At 38.5% G+C, this 18210-nt stretch overlaps 1 protein-coding gene across 1 annotated transcript; it reads left to right on the forward strand.

The window, feature by feature from the left end:
* Window positions 1–546: 546 nt before the first annotated feature.
* LOC308351170 (glycine N-phenylacetyltransferase-like) lies at window positions 547–18089 on the forward strand. Its single transcript, XM_080816635.1, has 6 exons — window positions 547–745; window positions 7528–7617; window positions 10536–10643; window positions 13727–13853; window positions 14702–14873; window positions 16497–18089. The coding sequence occupies exons 2-6, from the start codon at window positions 7540–7542 to the stop codon at window positions 16897–16899; spliced, it is 888 nt and encodes a 295-aa protein (XP_080672761.1). The 5' UTR covers window positions 547–745; window positions 7528–7539; the 3' UTR covers window positions 16900–18089.
* The last annotated feature ends 121 nt before the right edge of the window (window positions 18090–18210 follow it).

Here is an 18210-nt window from a genome sequence, read left to right on the forward strand (position 1 = left end):
CATGGAGTTAGCAACTAAATGCCTGCTGCTGTAACTCTGTCCTCCAAATATCTCTTAGGAACCTCTCATGTGGCCCGCTCTAGCTAGAACCATGCAAGAAAGGGAATTCCAGGAAAGACAGTTCAGCCTAGCTGGGGTGATGCCTTATAAAGCCACTACAGTGAGCTCTCAATCAAGATTTATTGAGTGATTAAATGAGTGAATGGATGAGTAGATCAATTTCATCAGGAGTAACTCTCAGGCCATAAGATCTAAAAACAACGGAAGGGCAGTCAGAGAAGAGCTATTCTTTAATAGAGAGGAGTAAGCAAAGCTCATGGAGTGTTTTTCTGCATGCGAGTGAGGGCTCAGGCGGAGGGTGGCACAAAGTCCAGAGTCCTGTGTGGGGGGCAGAAGCTTAATTAAAGTTTATACAAACTTTAGATGGATCAGTGAGGATAAACAGTCAACCTAATCATTTATGAAAAGTAAACAGGGCTGGAAAATCCCATGTGGGGAAGTGGGAAGTAGAAGGGGCGGGACCAATATAGCTCAGAGAATGTTTTATCCAAGTTTAGCCTATTCTTGGTAGGGGCTATTAAGCAGGGTTATATGTTGATTCAGTCTAGAGGAAGAAGAGAAATTTAACCAACATTGATTAACAAGCAGTTTGTTTTGATATATCAGTGTGTGGCTCACAGCTCAGCTAATCATTTATAAGGCAGAGATTGAGAATTTGGAGGATCAGTGTCTGGCCTTGTCATAGGTAAGTAAGTGGCGCATCAGTGAGTCTTATTAAGGCGGGTGGGAGGAAGGAAGATTCCCTGCAGTAAGCCCTTTCGGGAACACAAAGTAGATGGAGGGATTTCTTTAACTGTTGCTATTTGCTAGGATAACACAGGCTTGGGTGAAACTCCACATTGTACTGTTGCTATTTGCTAGGATAACACAGGCTTGGGTGAAACTCCACATTGTAAGTCCCTTGGAGAATTGCATTTATTGAAATACAATTTGACGTCAGTCTTTTGGCCTGCCTTCAGAATTAGCTTGTCTACAAATCTTGCTTTACTGCTTTGAAGGTACTGTGGTTTTTAAAGTTTTTATTAAAATTCTACTTAGTTAACATACAGTGTAATAATAGTTTCAGGTGTACAATACAGTGATTCAACCCTTCCATATGACACCTGGTGCTCATCACAGCAAGTGCCTTCCTTAATCCCCATCACACCTATTTCACCCATCCTCCCACCCACCTTCCCTCTGGTAACCCTCAATGTGTTCTCCATAGTTAAGACTCTGTTTCTTGGATTCTCCCTCTCTCTTTATTCCCTTTACTTATTTGTTTTGTTTCTTAAATTTCATATATGAGTGAAATCATATGGTATTTTTCTTTCTCTGATTGGCTTATTTCCCTTAGCATAACACTCTCCAGCTCCATCCATGTCATTGCAAATGGCAAGATGTCATTCTTTTTGATGGCTGAGTAACAGTCAGTGTGTGTGTGTGTGTGTGTGTGTGTGTGTGTGTGTGTGTATTCACATCTTCTTTATCCACTCATTAGTCAATGGACATTTGGGCTCTTTCCAAAATTTGGCTATTGTAGATAATGCTCCTATAAACATCAAGAGGTACATGTATTCCTTTGAATTAGTAATTTTTTTATTCTTTGGGTAAATACCTGGTAATTCAACTGTTGGATCATAGGGTAATTCTATTTTTAACTTCTGGAGGAAACTCCATACCATTTTCTAGAGTGGCTGCACCAGTTTGAATTCCCACCAACAGTACAAGAGAGTTCCCCTTTCTTCACATCCTTACCAGCACCTGTTGTTTCTTGTGTTGTTGAGTTTAGTCATTCTGACAAGTGTAAGGTGACATCTCATAGTAGGTTTGATTTGCATTTCCCTGATAATCAGTGATATTGAGCATCTTTTCATGTACCTGTTGGCCATCTGTATGTCTTCTTCAGAAAATTGTCTATTCATGTCTTCTGCCCATTTTTAATAGGATTATTCATTTTTTGGGTGTTGAGTTTTATGAGTTCTTTGGTATATGGTTAATAAACTAACCCTTTATCAGATACACCATTTGCAATTATCTTCTCCCATTCCACAGATCGCCTTTTAGTTTTGTTGACTGTTTCCTTTGTTGTGCAGAAGCCTTTTATTTTGATGAGATCCCAATAGTTCATTTTTCTTTTGTTTCCCTTGCCCCCAGGGACATATCTAGAAAGAAGTTGCTATGGCTGATGTCAAGCTATTGCCTATCTTCTTCTCTAGATTTTTTGGTTTCTAGTCTCACATTTAGGTCTTTTAATTCATTTTGAATTTATATTTGTGTATGGTGTAAGAAAGTGATCCAGTTTCATTCTTTTGCATGTTGCTGTCCAGTTTTCCCAACACTGTTTTTTGAAGAGACTGTCTTTTTCCCACTAGATATTCTTTGCTGTTTTGGTAAAGATTAACTGACCATAGAGTTGTGGATTCCTTTCTCGGTTTTCTATTGTCTTCTATTGAGCTATGTGACAATACCATACTGTCTTTGTGCCAGTACCATACTGTCTTGATCTTTAAAGTTTGTAATGTAACTTGAAATAGAGAATTGTGATGCCTCCAGCTTTGCTTTTCTTTTTCAAGGTTGCTTTGGCTAGGTCTTTTGTGGTTCCATACAAATTTTAGAATTGTTTGTTCTAGCTCTGTGAAAAATATTGTTGGTATTTTGATAGGGATTGCATTAAATGTATAGATTACCTTGGCTAGTAAAAACATTTTAACAATATTTGTTCTTCTAGTCCATGAGCAGGGAATGTTTTTCCATTTTTTTGTGTATCTCCTTCAATTTCTTTTTTTTTTTTAAGATTTTATTCATTTATTTCAAAGAGGGAGCACAAGCAGGGGGAGGGGCAGAGGGAGAGGGAGGAGCAGACTCCACGTTGAGCAGAGAGCTCGAACTGGGGCTGGATTCCAGGACTCTGGGATCATGACCTGAGCCAAAGGCAGATGCTTAACTGACTGAGCCACTCTGGTGCCATTCAACTTCTTTCATCAGTGTTTTATAGTTTTCATAGTACAGGTATTTCACCTCTTTGGTCAGGTTTATTCCTAGGTGTCTTATTGGTTTTGGTGCAATTGTAAGTGGGACTGAATCCTTAATTTCTCTTCCTACTGCTTCATTATTGGTGTATAGAAATGCAACAGATTTCTGTACATTGATTTTGTATCCTGCGACTTCCCTAAATTCACGTATCAGTCTAGCCAGGGGTTTACCAATTTTATTAATTTTTTTCTCTTTCATGCTTGTTAATAGTTTAATTTATGAAAGAAATTATCAATTTTTTTCAAAGAATCCGCTCCTCATTTCATTGATCTGTTCTACTGTTTTTTAGTTTCTATATCATTTATTTTTGTCCCAATCTTTATTATTTCCTTCCTTCTGCTGGCTTTAGGCTTTATTTATTATTCTTTTTCTAGCTCCTTAGATGTAAAGTTATTTTGTTTATTTGAGATTTTTTTCTTGCTTCTTGAGGTAGGCCTGTATTGCTATATTCTTCTCTCTTAGGACTGCTTTTGCTACATCCCAAAAGTTTTGGACTACGGTATTCTCATTTATATGTTTCCCACGTATTTTTTAAATTTCTTCTTTGATTTCCCGGTTGATCCATTCATTGTTTACTAGCATGTTGTTAAGCCTTCATATATTTGTGGTCTTTTTTTTCTTGTGGTTGACTTCTAGTTTCAAAGTGTGGTCAGAAAAGGTACATGGTATGATTTCAACCTTTTTGTATTTGTTGCAGTCTGTTTTGTGACCTAATATGTGATTTATTCTGGAGAATGATCCATGTGCACTTGGTAAGAATGTGTATTCTACTGTTTTAGGTTGGAGTGTTCTGAATATGTTAAGTCCAACAGGTCCAGTATGTCATTCAAAGCCATTGTTTCCTTATTTATTTTCTCTTTTGATGATTTGTCTATTGATGTAAGTGGGGTGTTAAAGTCCCCTACTATTACTGTGTTATTATCAATTAGTTCCTTTATGTTTGTTGTTGTTTTATATTTTTGGGTGCTCCTATGTTTAGTGCATAAATATTTATAACTGTTATATTTTCTTGTTGGATTATCGCCTTTATAATTATATAATGCCCTCCTTGGCCTCGTTTAACCATCTTTGTCTTAAAGTCTAGTTTGGGGGCAGCTGGGTGGTTCAGTCAGTTAAGCATCTGTCTTTGGCTCAGGTCACGATCCCAGGGTCCTGGGATTGAGCCCTGAGTCAGGTTCCCTGCTTAGTAGGGAGTCTACTTCTCCCTCTCCCTCTTCCTCTGCCCCTCCCCCCATTCTCTCTCTTTCTATCTCAAAATAAATAAATTAATTAATTAAAAAAATCTATAAAGTCTAGTTTGTCTACGTATTGCTACTCAGGCTTTCCTTTGACATCCATTTGCATGACATATGTTTCTCCACCCTCTCACTTGTAGTCTGCTGGTGTCCTTATGTCTAAAATGAGTCTCTCGTAAGCAGCATATAGATGGCTCTTGATTTTTATCCATTCTGACACTCCGTGTCTCTTGATTGGAGCATTTACTTCATTTACATTCAAAGTAATTATTGATAGATATATATTTATTAGCACTTTATTACTTGTTTTGTTGTTGTTTCTGGAGATTTTCTCTGATCCTTTCTTGTCTTTGTTACTTATGGTCTCTCCTTTGCATTTAGAGTCTCTTTTAATATTTCTTTCAAGGCTGGTTTAGTGGTCATGAACTCCTTTAGTTTTTGTTTGTCTGGGATACTCTTTATTTCTCTTTTCATCCTGAAAGATAGCCTTACTGGATAGACTATTCTTGGCTGCAGATTTTTCCCATTCAGCATGTTGAATATATCAGCCATTGTCTTCTGGCTTGCCAAGTTTCTATTGAGAAATCTCCAGGTAGTCTTATGAGTTTTCCCTTGTAAGTTAAGGATGGCTTCTGTCTTGCCACTTTTAAGATTTTTTTCTTTATCACTGTATTTTGCAACTTGAAGTATGTTTTGGTGTCAGCCTGCTTTTGTTGATTTTGATGGGAGTCCTCTGTGCCTCCAGGACCTGGATGTCTGTTTCCTTCCCCAGATTAGGAAAGTTTTCTGCTATTATTTCTTGAAATAAATTTTCTGCCCCCTTTTCCTCTATCTTCTTCTTCTGGGACTCCTATAATACAAGTGTTATTATGTTTGATGGAGTCATTGATTTCCCTAAATCTATTTTTATGTTCCATAATTATTCTTTCTCTCTGTTGTCCAGCTTCATTATTTTCCATTATTTTGTCTTCTAGATCACTAATTCATTTCTCTACTTCTTCCAGCCCACTGTTCAATGCATCAAGCCTGTTTCCAGTCTTGTTTATTGTATTCTTCTTCTCTGATTGATTCTTTTTTAACTCTTTTATCTCTGTAGTAAGGGTCTCCCATCAGAATGTCTTCTATTTTTTTCTCAAGTCCAGCAAGTATCCTTATGGTTGTTGCCTTAAATTCTTCATTAGACATGTTACTTATGTCTGCTTTGCTTAGATCTCTGGCTGTGGCCTTATCCTGTTTTTCATTTGGGATAAATTCCTCCATCTTGGCATTTTGTCTAAGTCTCTGCCTTTCTCTCTGTATAGAGAAGCCAGTTATGTCTCTTGCTTCTGAAAGTAATGGCCTTATAAGGAAGAGGTAATGTAGTGTCCAGGGCCCGATACGTCAAGGAGTGTCTCTGGTGTGTGCTGCATTGCTCTGCTGTTGTTTTGGCTGCTCTGTCCTTCACGCCAGTCATCTACAGAGGGTCCTTGCATCCAGAGGGTAGTGTTTGGTCCCCAGCCTGAAGGTGAATTTTAACTAGGTGTGTTCTGGTCTGTTTGTGAAATGAGACCCAATACCTACTCTACCAGAACTGAGATCCTGCAGAACTCACTGGTCAGGAGATGTGGTATGGGCAGGGGTTTGTGCTAGTCTTCTAGAGGAGGGGACTGTCATGCTTGGGCCAAGACAAATTTGACTTAGAAGGACAGTCCTGCCAGAGTGCACAGAGGTTGACCTTGGCGTAAGCAGATTATGTAATCAGTGTCTGTGCTGACTTGCTTCCCACAGGTGGTTCTGTATTTAAGCCAAGTATGAGGTAGGAAAATGGTGCCAGCTGAGCCTGCTGATCTTTAAAACTCCAGGCTGTAAGCTCCACTGGTTGCCAGAGCTCACAAAAATCAACCCCTCTCATTTTTCAAGCCAATGATTTTGGACAAACATTCTCCTTGTACATTCCCATGTGTTCCCCCACCCCCATCCCCTGCTCTCTCACTCATCTTTCTCCGAGACCATGGCTCCCTCCCTTATACAGCATCCTTGATCCATTTTTCCCTGAACCACATCTCCACACTTCTACCTTCCTTGGTGTGGCCTCTTCTCTCTTTCTCTCTGGTTGTGGAGTTTGTTCTGCCCATCTTCTGGTTGATTTCTGGGGTATTTAGGATGATTTAATATTTATCTGTTTGTGTTTGTAGGATGGGATGAGCCTAGTTATCTTCCTTTATCTGACCTGTGATGGGTATTGTTAAGGATTTTATCTGTTATCTATTATATCAATGATTCCTGAATATGGCTGCATAAGAAAATCATCTGGACAAGTGCTGGAGAGAATGAGGACCAAATGTAACTCAAACACTGCTAAGGGAATATAAAATAGTTCAGCCACTTTGGAAAAACAGTCTGTCAGTTTTTTAAAAGTTAAACATATGCTTACTATATGACCATGCAAATGTACCTTTACATGTTTACTCAAGATGACTAAAAGCATTTGCTCAAATGGACTGGTCAAAGCACCTAACATGTATTGATTTATCTAACTGGCACAACCACTTTATGGGACAGGCATGTAGTCACTAGCATTTTATACACGAGAAAACCAAGGCACAGAGAAGTTGAGTAATTTGCCCAACATCCTATAGCTTCTAGCTGGCAGACTCAGGCTTGTCATGGAGAGGAACTTAATCTCTAAGATGTTCATGCATGTTGGGGTGCCTGGGTGGCTCCGTGGGTTGAGCCTCTGCCATCGGCTCGGGTCGTGATCTCAGGGTCCTAGGATCAAGCCCCACATCAGGCTCTCTGCTCAGCAAGGAACCTGCTTCCCCCCCTCTCTCTCTGCCTGCCTCTCTGCCTACTTGTGATCTCTCTCTCTGTCAAATGAATAAATAAAATCTTTTTTAAAAAAAGATGTTCATGCATGTTTAGATACTATATATGATCATCTTAGTGCATCCTTAATTATTGGTATGCTGGATGATACAAAAATTAAAATAAAAATTTCATACAGATTTTTAAAGGTTAGAAAATGTTAAAGAAAAATAGTTTTGGAAGTATGCACCTGTGCTTTCTGCCAGTCTTATTCTTCCTAGGATTTAGTGAGGAGTTCAGTGAATGGGGCACCAAGAAAACAGCAAGAATGAAGGCCTGACCATTAGCTAGAATTGCCTGCTGTGTCTGTTTTGGGTCTTTGTATGTTTTCCATCACTTCTCATTCCTTGATATTTCTTGATCCTCTCTTTAGGTTAAGGGTAAGATGTTCCACTTACAAGGCCCACAAGTGTTGCAGATGCTAGAGAAATCATTGAGGAAGAGCCTCCCAGAGTCCTTAAAGGTAAAAGAACATTTTTAGAGGGAAATAAAAGGACTGGCAACTGCCTATGAAAGAAGTAGGAAGGAGAACAAACATTCTCTGAGCACCTACTCTGTACCAGGCACTTGTTCATCTTACATCTCATTTAGCTTACATCACCTCATTGGAAGGCAAGTCTGTTATACCCATGTAACCAAAGAGGAACTCAGTTTTAGGACTTGACCACACCACTAGTGAGTGGCAATCATATGATTTAAATCCACTATGATCTTTGCTGTGTGATGACCCAAAAACATCTCTTTGTGCCTTTCCAATAATTATATAACTGGAAGATTTTCCAGAATTGCACAGTTGACTGAACTAACACATTAATGTTTAACTTATTTTTTCTAAACAGTTGAGTGCCTGACAGAAGTTAACCATTATGATTTTTCTTTGAAATCAAGGATAGGCCAATTTCTATTTTGTCAAACCCCAAAAGCTTATGTTTAATATGGGATGAGATAGAAATATGTTTTAAAAATAGATCAATGATCCTGTATATAAAGAGGTGGGTTTTTTGGGGGGGAGGCAATAATATATATTTCAAAGTACTAGAATATTACCAGGGATAAAGACTGTCATTGCATTTTAATAAAGGTATCAATTCACCATGAAGGCATTAAAAATGCTGAAATGTATATACCTAACAACAGAGGCTCAAAGGACATAGGACAAAAACGGATAGAACTGAAAGAACAAATAGATAAAGCCACATGTGTAATTAAACATTTTTAACACTCTTCTCTGAGTAACTTATAGAATAGATAGAAGACCTGAAAAATACTATGAACCAGCTTAATTGACACTTACAGAGTACATCCCTCAACAATAGCAGAATACACATTCTTTCCAAGTGCACATGGAATGTGTACAAAGATAGACCACATTCTTAAGACTTTTTAAAGAACTGAAATTGTAACAAGTATGTCCTTCAACAATATGATATTAAACTTTAAAAAACCCTGGAAGGTATCTAGAAAGACATCCAAATTTAAGAAATATACAACACATTTCTAAATAAACCATACTTTAAAGTCACAAGAAAAATCAGAAAATATTTGAATAAAGATGAAAGCAAAACATATCAAAAGTTTGGGGATGCAGCTAAAGCAGTGATAAGCGGGAAATATATAGCGTTTAGTGCTTTACTGAAAGAAAAAAAACCCAATGATCTCAAATCAGCATTTTAAGTTTCCACCTGAAAAATCAGAAAAAGAAGAATAGATTAACCTCAAAGCAAAGGAATTAAGGAAATTATAAAAGATAAGAGCAGAAAGCAATGAATTCGAGAGGAGAAAATCAATTAAAATTAATCAAGGGGCGCCTGGGTGGCTCAGTGGGTTAAAGCCTCTGCTTTCGGCTCACGTCATGATCCCAGGGTCCTGGGATAGAACCCTGCATCAGGCTCTCTGCTCAGCAGGGAGCCTGCTTCCTCCTCTCTCTCTGCCTGCCTCTCTGCCTACTTGTAATCTCTCTCTGTCAAATAAATAAATAAATAAAATATTTTTAAAAAAAGAAAATGAATCAAATCTGGCTCATTGAAAAGATCAATAATGTTGATAAACTTCTGAGTCAGAAATGCAGAGAGAAGACACAAATCAAATCAAGAATGAAACGGGGACACTAATACCAATCCCATAAACATTTTAAGGATAATAAAGACATACCAATATCAATACTGTGCCCATAGATTTCACAGTTTATGTTCTGTGAAAAGTACAAATTACCAACAGTCACCGAAGAAGAAAAATATAACCTAAATCATCCTGTATGCATTGCAGAAACTGATTTCATAATTTAAAATTTTCCAACAAAGAAAACACCATTGCTCAGATGGCTTTCATGGCAATTTCTACCACACATGTCAGGAAGAAATAATATCAATTCTATGCAAACTCTTGTAGAATAGATCAGAGGAGTAAACACTTCCCAACTCATTTTATGAATCCAGAATTACCCTAATATGAAAAACAGAAGTGTATTTTATTTTTTTTTAAGATTTCATTTATTTATTTGACGGACAGAGATCACAAGTAGGCAGAGGCAGGAAGAGAGAGAGAGGAGGAAGCAGGCTCCCCGAGGAGCAGAGAGCCTGATGCGGAGCTCCATCCCAGGACCCTGGGATCATGACCTGAGCCGAAGGCAGAGGCTTTAACCCACTGAGCCACCCAGGCACCCCTGGATTTTATTTTAAAGAAGAGAGAACTAGAAAACAATATTATTCATGAACATATACCCAAAAATCCTCAACAAAATACTATCAAGTCAAATCCATCAATATATCAAAAGGATAATATATTATAACCAAGGGGAATTTATCTTGAGAATCTAAGGCAGGTTCAACATTAAAATTCGGTGTATTTCATTGTATCAATAGATTAAAGAAAAAAGCCAGATGATCTTCTCTTAATAGATGTAGAAAAAAAAATTGAACTGGAGTTCTTTCCTATGATGGATATTATACAGTCATTAAAAATGATTACATAGATTGGTATTTATTGACATGGAAATATGCCCATAGTATACTGTGTGTGTGGAGGGGGTATGTGGTAAACTAATATACATTAGGTAATTTCATTGCTTAAAAAGTTTATGTATTAGTCAATAAATGAAATAAAATGGAAAGATATAATATTAAGTTCTACAGTGTGATAGTGGATGATTTTTTATTAATTTGTTTATCTGGATGTTTAACTCTATTCATATAATGTTCATGGTTTGACCCCCCAAACCTATCTCTATTTGGAATAATGAAGTGGAACCTGAAGGTGATTTGAACCACATGCTTATCAGTTATCACCTTGATTTCATAGAAATAATCATTGTCCTGATCAAATAAGTTACTTTACCATCCTTTCCTAATAAGCTGACTCCCTGACTTTCTTGGGATGCTGCAGGTTTATGGGACTGTCTTCCACATGAACCAAAGAAACCCATTCAAGCTAAAGGCCCTGGTGGACAAGTGGCCTGACTTTACAACAGTGGTTATCCGACCTCAGAAGGAGGTAAGGTGCCAGATGTAGAATGAATACACTTTTGTGTTCTTATTTGCTATGTACCTACCATGCACCTGGCAATGTGGTAGACCCAGGGGATACAGAAATGAATTGTGTGAGGGGCGTCTGGGTGGCTCGTCATTAAGCGTCTGCCTTTGGCTCATGTCATGATCCCAGAGTCCCACATCTGGCTCCCTGCTCAGCTGGAAGCCCACTTCTCCCTCTCCCACTCCCCCTGCTTGTGTTCCCTCTCTGGCTGTGTCTCTGCCTGTCAAATAAATAAATAAATAAATAAAATCTTTAAAAAAAGAAAAGAAATGAATTGTTTGATGGTAAGTGAGTTGCTGTCCTCAAGAACTCACAGAAGACAGATAAAGGAATAAATTACAACATGGAGTGAAAATGTACAAAAACATATAAAAACACACACCATAGAAGATACCAGCAATACTGTCTAAGAGATGGTTAAAACTGCAGATGTCAGGGTATGCAAGTAGAGGATCAGAGGTCTTCTAGGCAGACATTTCAGCAAAACTGGATTTTGAAGATAAATAGGTTTTGGACAGGCTGACAAGAATAGAGGGTGCATTCTAAACAGAAAACATAACACCTAAAAATGTGTAGAGCTAAATATGAAGAAAGTTAAGAAAATATAAAGAACAAACCACAATGCCTATATTTGGGAACATATTTTCAGTGTCAACTTTTAAAGATCACTCAAACTAAGTGCTTAATATATTTCAAAAACAAATATGTTATAAGCATATTGGAAAATATAAAGTAAAAATGTATGCATACAAAATGTGTAATCATACAATGTCATTTTAATACAAAAATTTTCAAATACAATTTAAATGTATCATGCTTTTGAACTAAACGGAATACAAAAATGAAGACATTTACATTAATTATTGAACTGAAAAATGAAGCTATGAGTGCATTTCTGAGCAGCACTTTCTAGCTATTCTACCCTTGTTGGGTAGTTGTTTCCTGACTCTTCCCTCCATCTTCAAATAACCTGAACTCTGATTTGTTAACTTTGAGAAGAACTTCTTGAACAAATTTTGTGTTTCAATTTTTGCAAAATAATGCAAATTATTTTTTTAAAATAATAGTGCATTATGGTTTACATTTTAAAGACATCATGTGTCCAATAAAGTGTTAATATCCAAAATATATGAAGAACTTATACAACGCAACACCAAAAAACCAAATAACCGAATTAAAAAATGGGCAGAGGACAACCTGAGGGTTTTGAAGGGGCAGGGGGTGGGAGGGTTGGGGAACCAGGTGGTGGGTATTAGGGAGGGCACAGATTGCATGGAGCACTGGGTGTGGTGAAAAAACAATGAATACTGTTACGCTGAAAATAAATAAAAAATTTAATTTAAAAAAATGGGCAGAGGACCTAAATAGACATTTATTCAAAGAAGACATACAGATGCCAATACATTTAAAAGGATCCTCAATATCACTAATCATCAGGGAAATGCAAAATAAAACCACAATGAGATATCACTTTATACCTGTCAGAATGGCTCAAATGAAAATACACAAGAAGTAAGTGTTGGTGAGGATGTGGAATAAAAGGAACCCTCATACACTGTTGGGAATGTGTATTAGTGCAGTCTCTATGGAAAACAGTATGGAGGTTCCTTAAAAAACTTAAAAATTAAATTACCACATGATCCAATAATTCCACTATTGTGTATTTACCCAATATATATACACACGTATATATATTGGGTATTTACCCAAAGTAGGTGAAAATACTAATTTGAAAAGATATATGTGTCCCTATGTTTATTGCAAGATTATTACAATAACCCAGATATGGAAGCAATCCAAGTGTCTATCTATATAAATAAAGAAAATGATTTTATAATATAAAGGTAACTTTACATATAAATATAATATTATATAATATATATTATATATATAATAAAAATTACTCAGCCATTAAAAAAGAATGACATCTTATCATTTACAACAATGTAGATGGACTTAAGAGTGTATAAGTCAGTCAGAGAAAGACAAATACCATATGATTTCACTCATAGGTGGAATTTAAGAAACAAAAACAATGAATAAACAAAGAAAAAAGAGACAAACAAAAAAACAGACTCTTAAATACAGAAAAAAAACTGGTGGTTGCCAGAGGGAGGGGTGTAGGAGGATGGGTGAAGTAGGTGAAGGGGATTAAGAGTACATTTATTGTGATGAGCACTGAGTAATGTATTAAAAAATTTGTTGAATCATTATATTTATAAAAAATATATTTTATATTTCTTATAAATATATGAAACTAATATAACACTGCATATTTATTATATGTAAATTAAAAATTTAAAAATTTTTAAAAAGGAAAAATAAAGACATCATGTGTCTTTATTTCATGTAGCTATGTCATATATAATTGAAAATTCTAATACAAGGTTACCTGTGTCAATTTCAACATTGTTATGTTTATAATCCATTGGTTCTGAGACTGGTTTTTTTTTTTTTTGAGATTCTTAAATAGAATAAGACTTGCTCTTTCAAAGGCAACTTGCCTTTGACAGTAATACTTTCTTTCTCCTGAAGATTACAGAATTATAGAAGAATGTTTTCTAAATCAGTGCACATTTGGTTGATTTGAAATTGTAACACACCATATAAATACCTAGTTCAGCAAGTTTTTCTTAAACAAAAATTGAGTGATTAAATCCCTGACTTGCTCTCATGATGTAAATGATTCAGGAATAATGATAGTACATCAAGAAAAATATCAAGGGGCGCCTGGGTGGCTCAGCAGGTTAGAGCCTCTGCCTTCGGCTCGGGTCGTGATCCCGGGGTCCTGGGATCAAGTCCTGTGTCAGGCGCTCTGCTTAGTGGGGAGCCTGCTTCCTCCTCTCTCTCTGCCTGCCTCTCTGCCTGCTTGTGATCTCTCTGTCAAATGGATAAATAAAATCTTTAAAAAAAAAAAAGAAAAAGAAAAATATCAAATATTTGTAAGTTTATAAAATAGGACAGTATAATGACAGACTAAGGCAAAGTATTCCAATCACTGGGTATAATCAATATGATTTATTTTACATTACCTAACTAAACAGGAAATGACAGATGATTTTGATCACTACACCAACACCTACCAAATCTATTCTAAGAATCCCCCAAACTGTCAAGAATTCCTCGGTGCATCGGGTGTCATCAACTGGAAACAACATTTGCAGATTCAAAGTAAGTATGGATCTGGGATGTGTGCTGGCTTCTATGACCGTTCATGGCTACTCCTGCAGGGTCACTTTTCATCCTGAGAACATTCCCCTACAGCCTTTGTAGGGCTAGGAAGCTCTAGCAAACCCCACTCAGCTTGATGTTCATTCTTTGCATCAGCTGCTCCCACCTCTTCAGTGGAACAGAATTCAAACATTGCAAACTGTGGACTTGACACAAGGGACTGTGAGTAATGGAATTTCTTGTTAGCTAAGGATTCATGATATATTTTTGCAGACATATTCAGGGTCTCTTAGGGGGATTAGGTGTGAGAGCAGAGCTCCCTCCCTCTCTGGCCTTCCATTCCTAGAATAAGAATGACAGTTGCTTGTGCCAGAGAACACCTCCAGGTCACAAGTACAACTACCATGGCTGTGAGCATACCTTCCAGGGTCAGATTCTCTAGGGTGGCATCCTTGCTTTGCCTGTTACCTGCTTTGTGATTTGAGCAAGTGGTGTATCTATTATTCAATTTTTGCATGTGTAAAAAAAAAGGGCCGTACAAGTACTTAAAACAGGTTCAAGGGAAGAATTAAACGTAGTATTAGACCAATACCTGGGCATGAAGTATGCACACACTCAAGGCTAGCTACTATTTTTAAAATGCCATTTCTCCATTGATTGTGCAGTGATACAGTCAGGATTTCTAGTATTATCTGCTTGCATAAGAGAGTGACTTGGGCATGGTCACATGGTTAATGGTGACCCCAGAAGCAACATTGCCTGACTTTAAGATCTGCATATCTCCACCCGGAAGCTTCTGTAGCATCTACACGGCCAATTTCTTCTCACTTCACCTTACCCCTCTCTAGGTTCACAGTCCAGCCTGAACGAAGTGATACACAATCTTGCAGCTGTTAAACTGGTCAAGGTCGAGCAACAACAAGGCATCATGTACACGTCGCCCGAGAGAGCAAGCAAACTCCTCCCTTCCTTGCTGGAGGCAAAGAACGTACCTCTTAAATCTGGCAGACACAAAGTCATGTGAGTGTTGGGAAAAGATACTCTACGTTACTCTCATCTTTCTGCATGGAAGTGGCCTCCCAACGTCTTTCCCTATCTTCACTATTGCCTCCCTACAATCCATTTCCAGCGTGATCCTTTTGGACATGGATTATGTCAATTCATCCACTTAAAAGCCATCAGTGTTCCTCCGCTCACACACCCATTACAGACATTCAGGGTCCTAGCAGACCTGCTATCCACCACGTCCTGGACTTCATCTTGTCCCTTTTGCTTACTTCCACCAGCAGCTTTGGCCTTTTTTCTCTGACTTGATTTCCTACATTCACATATGCCTTTGGACTGTTGCATTTGTTCTTTGCCTAAAATCTCCTTCCCTCTGATCTTTGCATATCTATTTCTTTCTTGCCACTCATTATCTCCAATGTCATTTCCTTAGAGAGTTCTCCTCAAAGCAACCCGAAACCACCCCTTCCCATAATTCTTCATCACGAAACCCAGTTTTTATTTTCCTCCATGCACTTATCACTACCCCAAACCAGCTTATTTGTGAATTTATTAACCTCTCTGTTGTTGGATTCCTCCCTTGCGACAATTCAAACGCCACAAGAGCAGAGGACACTCTTCATGGTGGTCACCAGTAAGCTTTCAGGAGCTACAACAAAGTAGACGCTTCATAAATACGCAATGAATTTACATCTCAGAGCAAAACACATTATATATTGCCCTCCACTTATGCCTGAATAGAATTAAAACTGATACAGGGATTTTAACTGGAGATCTCCAATCCTATGGCCCTCTCTGTGTTAATACACTTGGAAAACATTTATTCACACTGGATTGCAACTTACAACTGAAAGGCACCTCCAAATCTATGCTCTCATTTGATTTCTTGTTCATCCCATGAGACAGACAAGGGAGGAGACATTATCCCCATTTTCCTGATGGAAAACAGGTCCAGTTGATGAAACAGCTTGTCAGGGTCATGTGGATGGTTAAGGGCATAACTGGGGCTCACGTTTACATCTCCTGCTTCCACCCTCTGGGCTCTTTCCAGGACACCTCCCAAAACCTTCTCCACCCCTGTAGCAGTCTTCAGACTTCAGTGGTCTGTCAGGTGGGGGCTGCCCGCACGCCACATCACTGCCTCTCCCTGGGCTTCAGCTCTCTCACAGTGGCCAAGGAGCCTCTGACACCAACAGACAAAGATTCCAGGATTACAAGATTCCAAGCCCTGGCTTTAGAGCTTGCTAGTGTATGCTTTGAGGCACTTGCTTATTTTCTGCTTACCTACTGTTATGTGTAGAACAGGGAATGTTATCAATTCTCCCATCTTAAGTGCAGAGTCACAGCAATGTTGACAAAAATAATGTTAATTTTTGTGTAATTATTTTTTGTGTGGCACGGGTCCTAGGTACTTATCATGTGATAGCTCTTATATTATTTACAGAGGTGCTACTAAGCACCACTCTGTTAATATCTCCATTTTATAAAAAGATGATGAACTCAGGCAATCTGGCTGCAGAGTCTATGCCTTTATTCCATTCCACTCTGCATTGTCTGAAGACAATTTGGGGAAAACGAACATAATACTCCACGGTATGTGTAATATTTTGGGGTATTCTTTTTCCTTGTTCTCAACAGCAACCAAGAAATGTTTCAACTCTCCTCCCTGGACGTTACCCATGCTCCGTTGGTGAATAAATTCTGGCATTTTGGCAGCAATGAGAGGAGCCAGAGGTTCATCGAGCGCTGCATCCGGACCTTCCCCACCTTCTGCGTGCTGGGGCCTGAGGGGACCCCTGTGTCCTGGAGCCTGATGGACCAGACAGGCGAGATACGGATGGGGGCTACTGTGCCTGAGTACCGGGGCAAGGGTCTCATCTCCTATCTCATGGATGTTCACATCAATGCTCTGGACAAACTTGACTACCCTAGCTATTACCATACAGTCGTAACCAACAAAATCATACAGAAAATGAGTCACAGTCTGAATCATATCACCCTGCCCTGTAACTGGAACCAGTGGCACTGTGTGCCACTGTGAAGCAATCCTGAGCACAAGACCAAGTTGGGTGGGCTGATGTGGCAGGAGGAGTGGATGGGTGGACAGGGAGAAAGAACAAATTGCAATCAGCAGTAAACTGGTGTATGTTGTCTGGGCTCTGAGAAGCAGTACAAATGGTCAACAGAACCACCATAGTCCCTGTTCTCAAACCAGGTCAACAGAACCACTACAGTCCTTGTTCTCAAAACAGGTCAACAGAACCACCACAGTCTTTGTTCTCAAAACAGGTCAACAGAACCACCACAGTCCTTGTTCTCAAAACAGGTCAACAGAACCACCACAGTCTTTGTTCTCAAAACAGGTCAACAGAACCACCACAGTCCTTGTTCTCAAAACAGGTCAACAGAACCACCACAGTCTTTGTTCTCAAAACAGGTCAACAGAACCACCACAGTCCCTGTTCTCAAACCATTCATGTAGTACTCCCCTTTGGGTCTGGAAGACCTGGCATGGCCAGACCTTCCTGTGCGGACCCCGGTCTCGTTCATTTTCCTACACTTCTGGATCTCAGTGATACTCTTTTCAGCTACATTCTGCCCTCCTGCTTCTCCTGGATCTCCTATCTTACAAGCAAGGTATTGCTAATAAGCATATCCTGCTACTTTTTGCCAAGATGTGGCATTATCTTAAGGGTAGTATAATTTTCCTCTCTCTTGCCTTTACCCTCCCTCTCCCTGCCCCACCCTCAACTAGCCTCACTGAGGTATAATTCACAAATAAAACTGTAATGTAAAGTATAAAAAGTGGTGATTACACACACACACACACACACACATTGTGAAAGATCTCCCACATCCAAGTTGATTAACTCAAGGAGTTTTGTGGTTTCAGGTCTTAGGTGTATGTCTTTAATTCACTTTGAGTTGAATTTTGTGTATAGTGTAAGATAGTGGTGCAATTTCATTCTTTTGTATGTGGATATCTAGTTTTCCCAACACCATATATTGAAGAGACTCTCCTTTCTCTATTATATATTTCTGGAACTTTTGTTGAAAATTACCTGACTTTCCTTTACCCTGACCCTTTACCTCTCCCTGCCCCACCCTCAACTAGCTTCACTGAGGTGTAATTCACAAATAAAACTGTAATGTAAAGTGTAAAAAGTGGTGATCACACATACATTGTGAAAGACCTCCCACAACCAAGTTGATTAAAATTACCTGACCATATATACATGGGTTTATTTCTGGGCTCTCTATTCGGTTCCAGTAATTTATGTGTCTGCTTTTATGCCGATATCATACTCTTTTGATTATTATAGTTTTGTAACATAGTTAGAAGTCAGGAAGT

The sequence above is a fragment of the Martes martes genome (genome assembly GCF_963455335.1).
Source record: "Martes martes genome assembly, chromosome: 10".
Lineage (NCBI taxonomy): Eukaryota > Metazoa > Chordata > Mammalia > Carnivora > Mustelidae > Martes > Martes martes.

Bases quoted from the DNA above. Each gene is read 5' to 3' on its own strand.
- LOC308351170 (XM_080816635.1), top strand. From the start codon at position 7,540: ATGTTCCACTTACAAGGCCCACAAGTGTTGCAGATGCTAGAGAAATCA. The intron at 7,618-10,535 runs GTAAAAGAACAT...GGGATGCTGCAG, and splicing joins GCCTCCCAGAGTCCTTAAAG to GTTTATGGGACTGTCTTCCA. The intron at 10,644-13,726 runs GTAAGGTGCCAG...CTAACTAAACAG, and splicing joins TTATCCGACCTCAGAAGGAG to GAAATGACAGATGATTTTGA.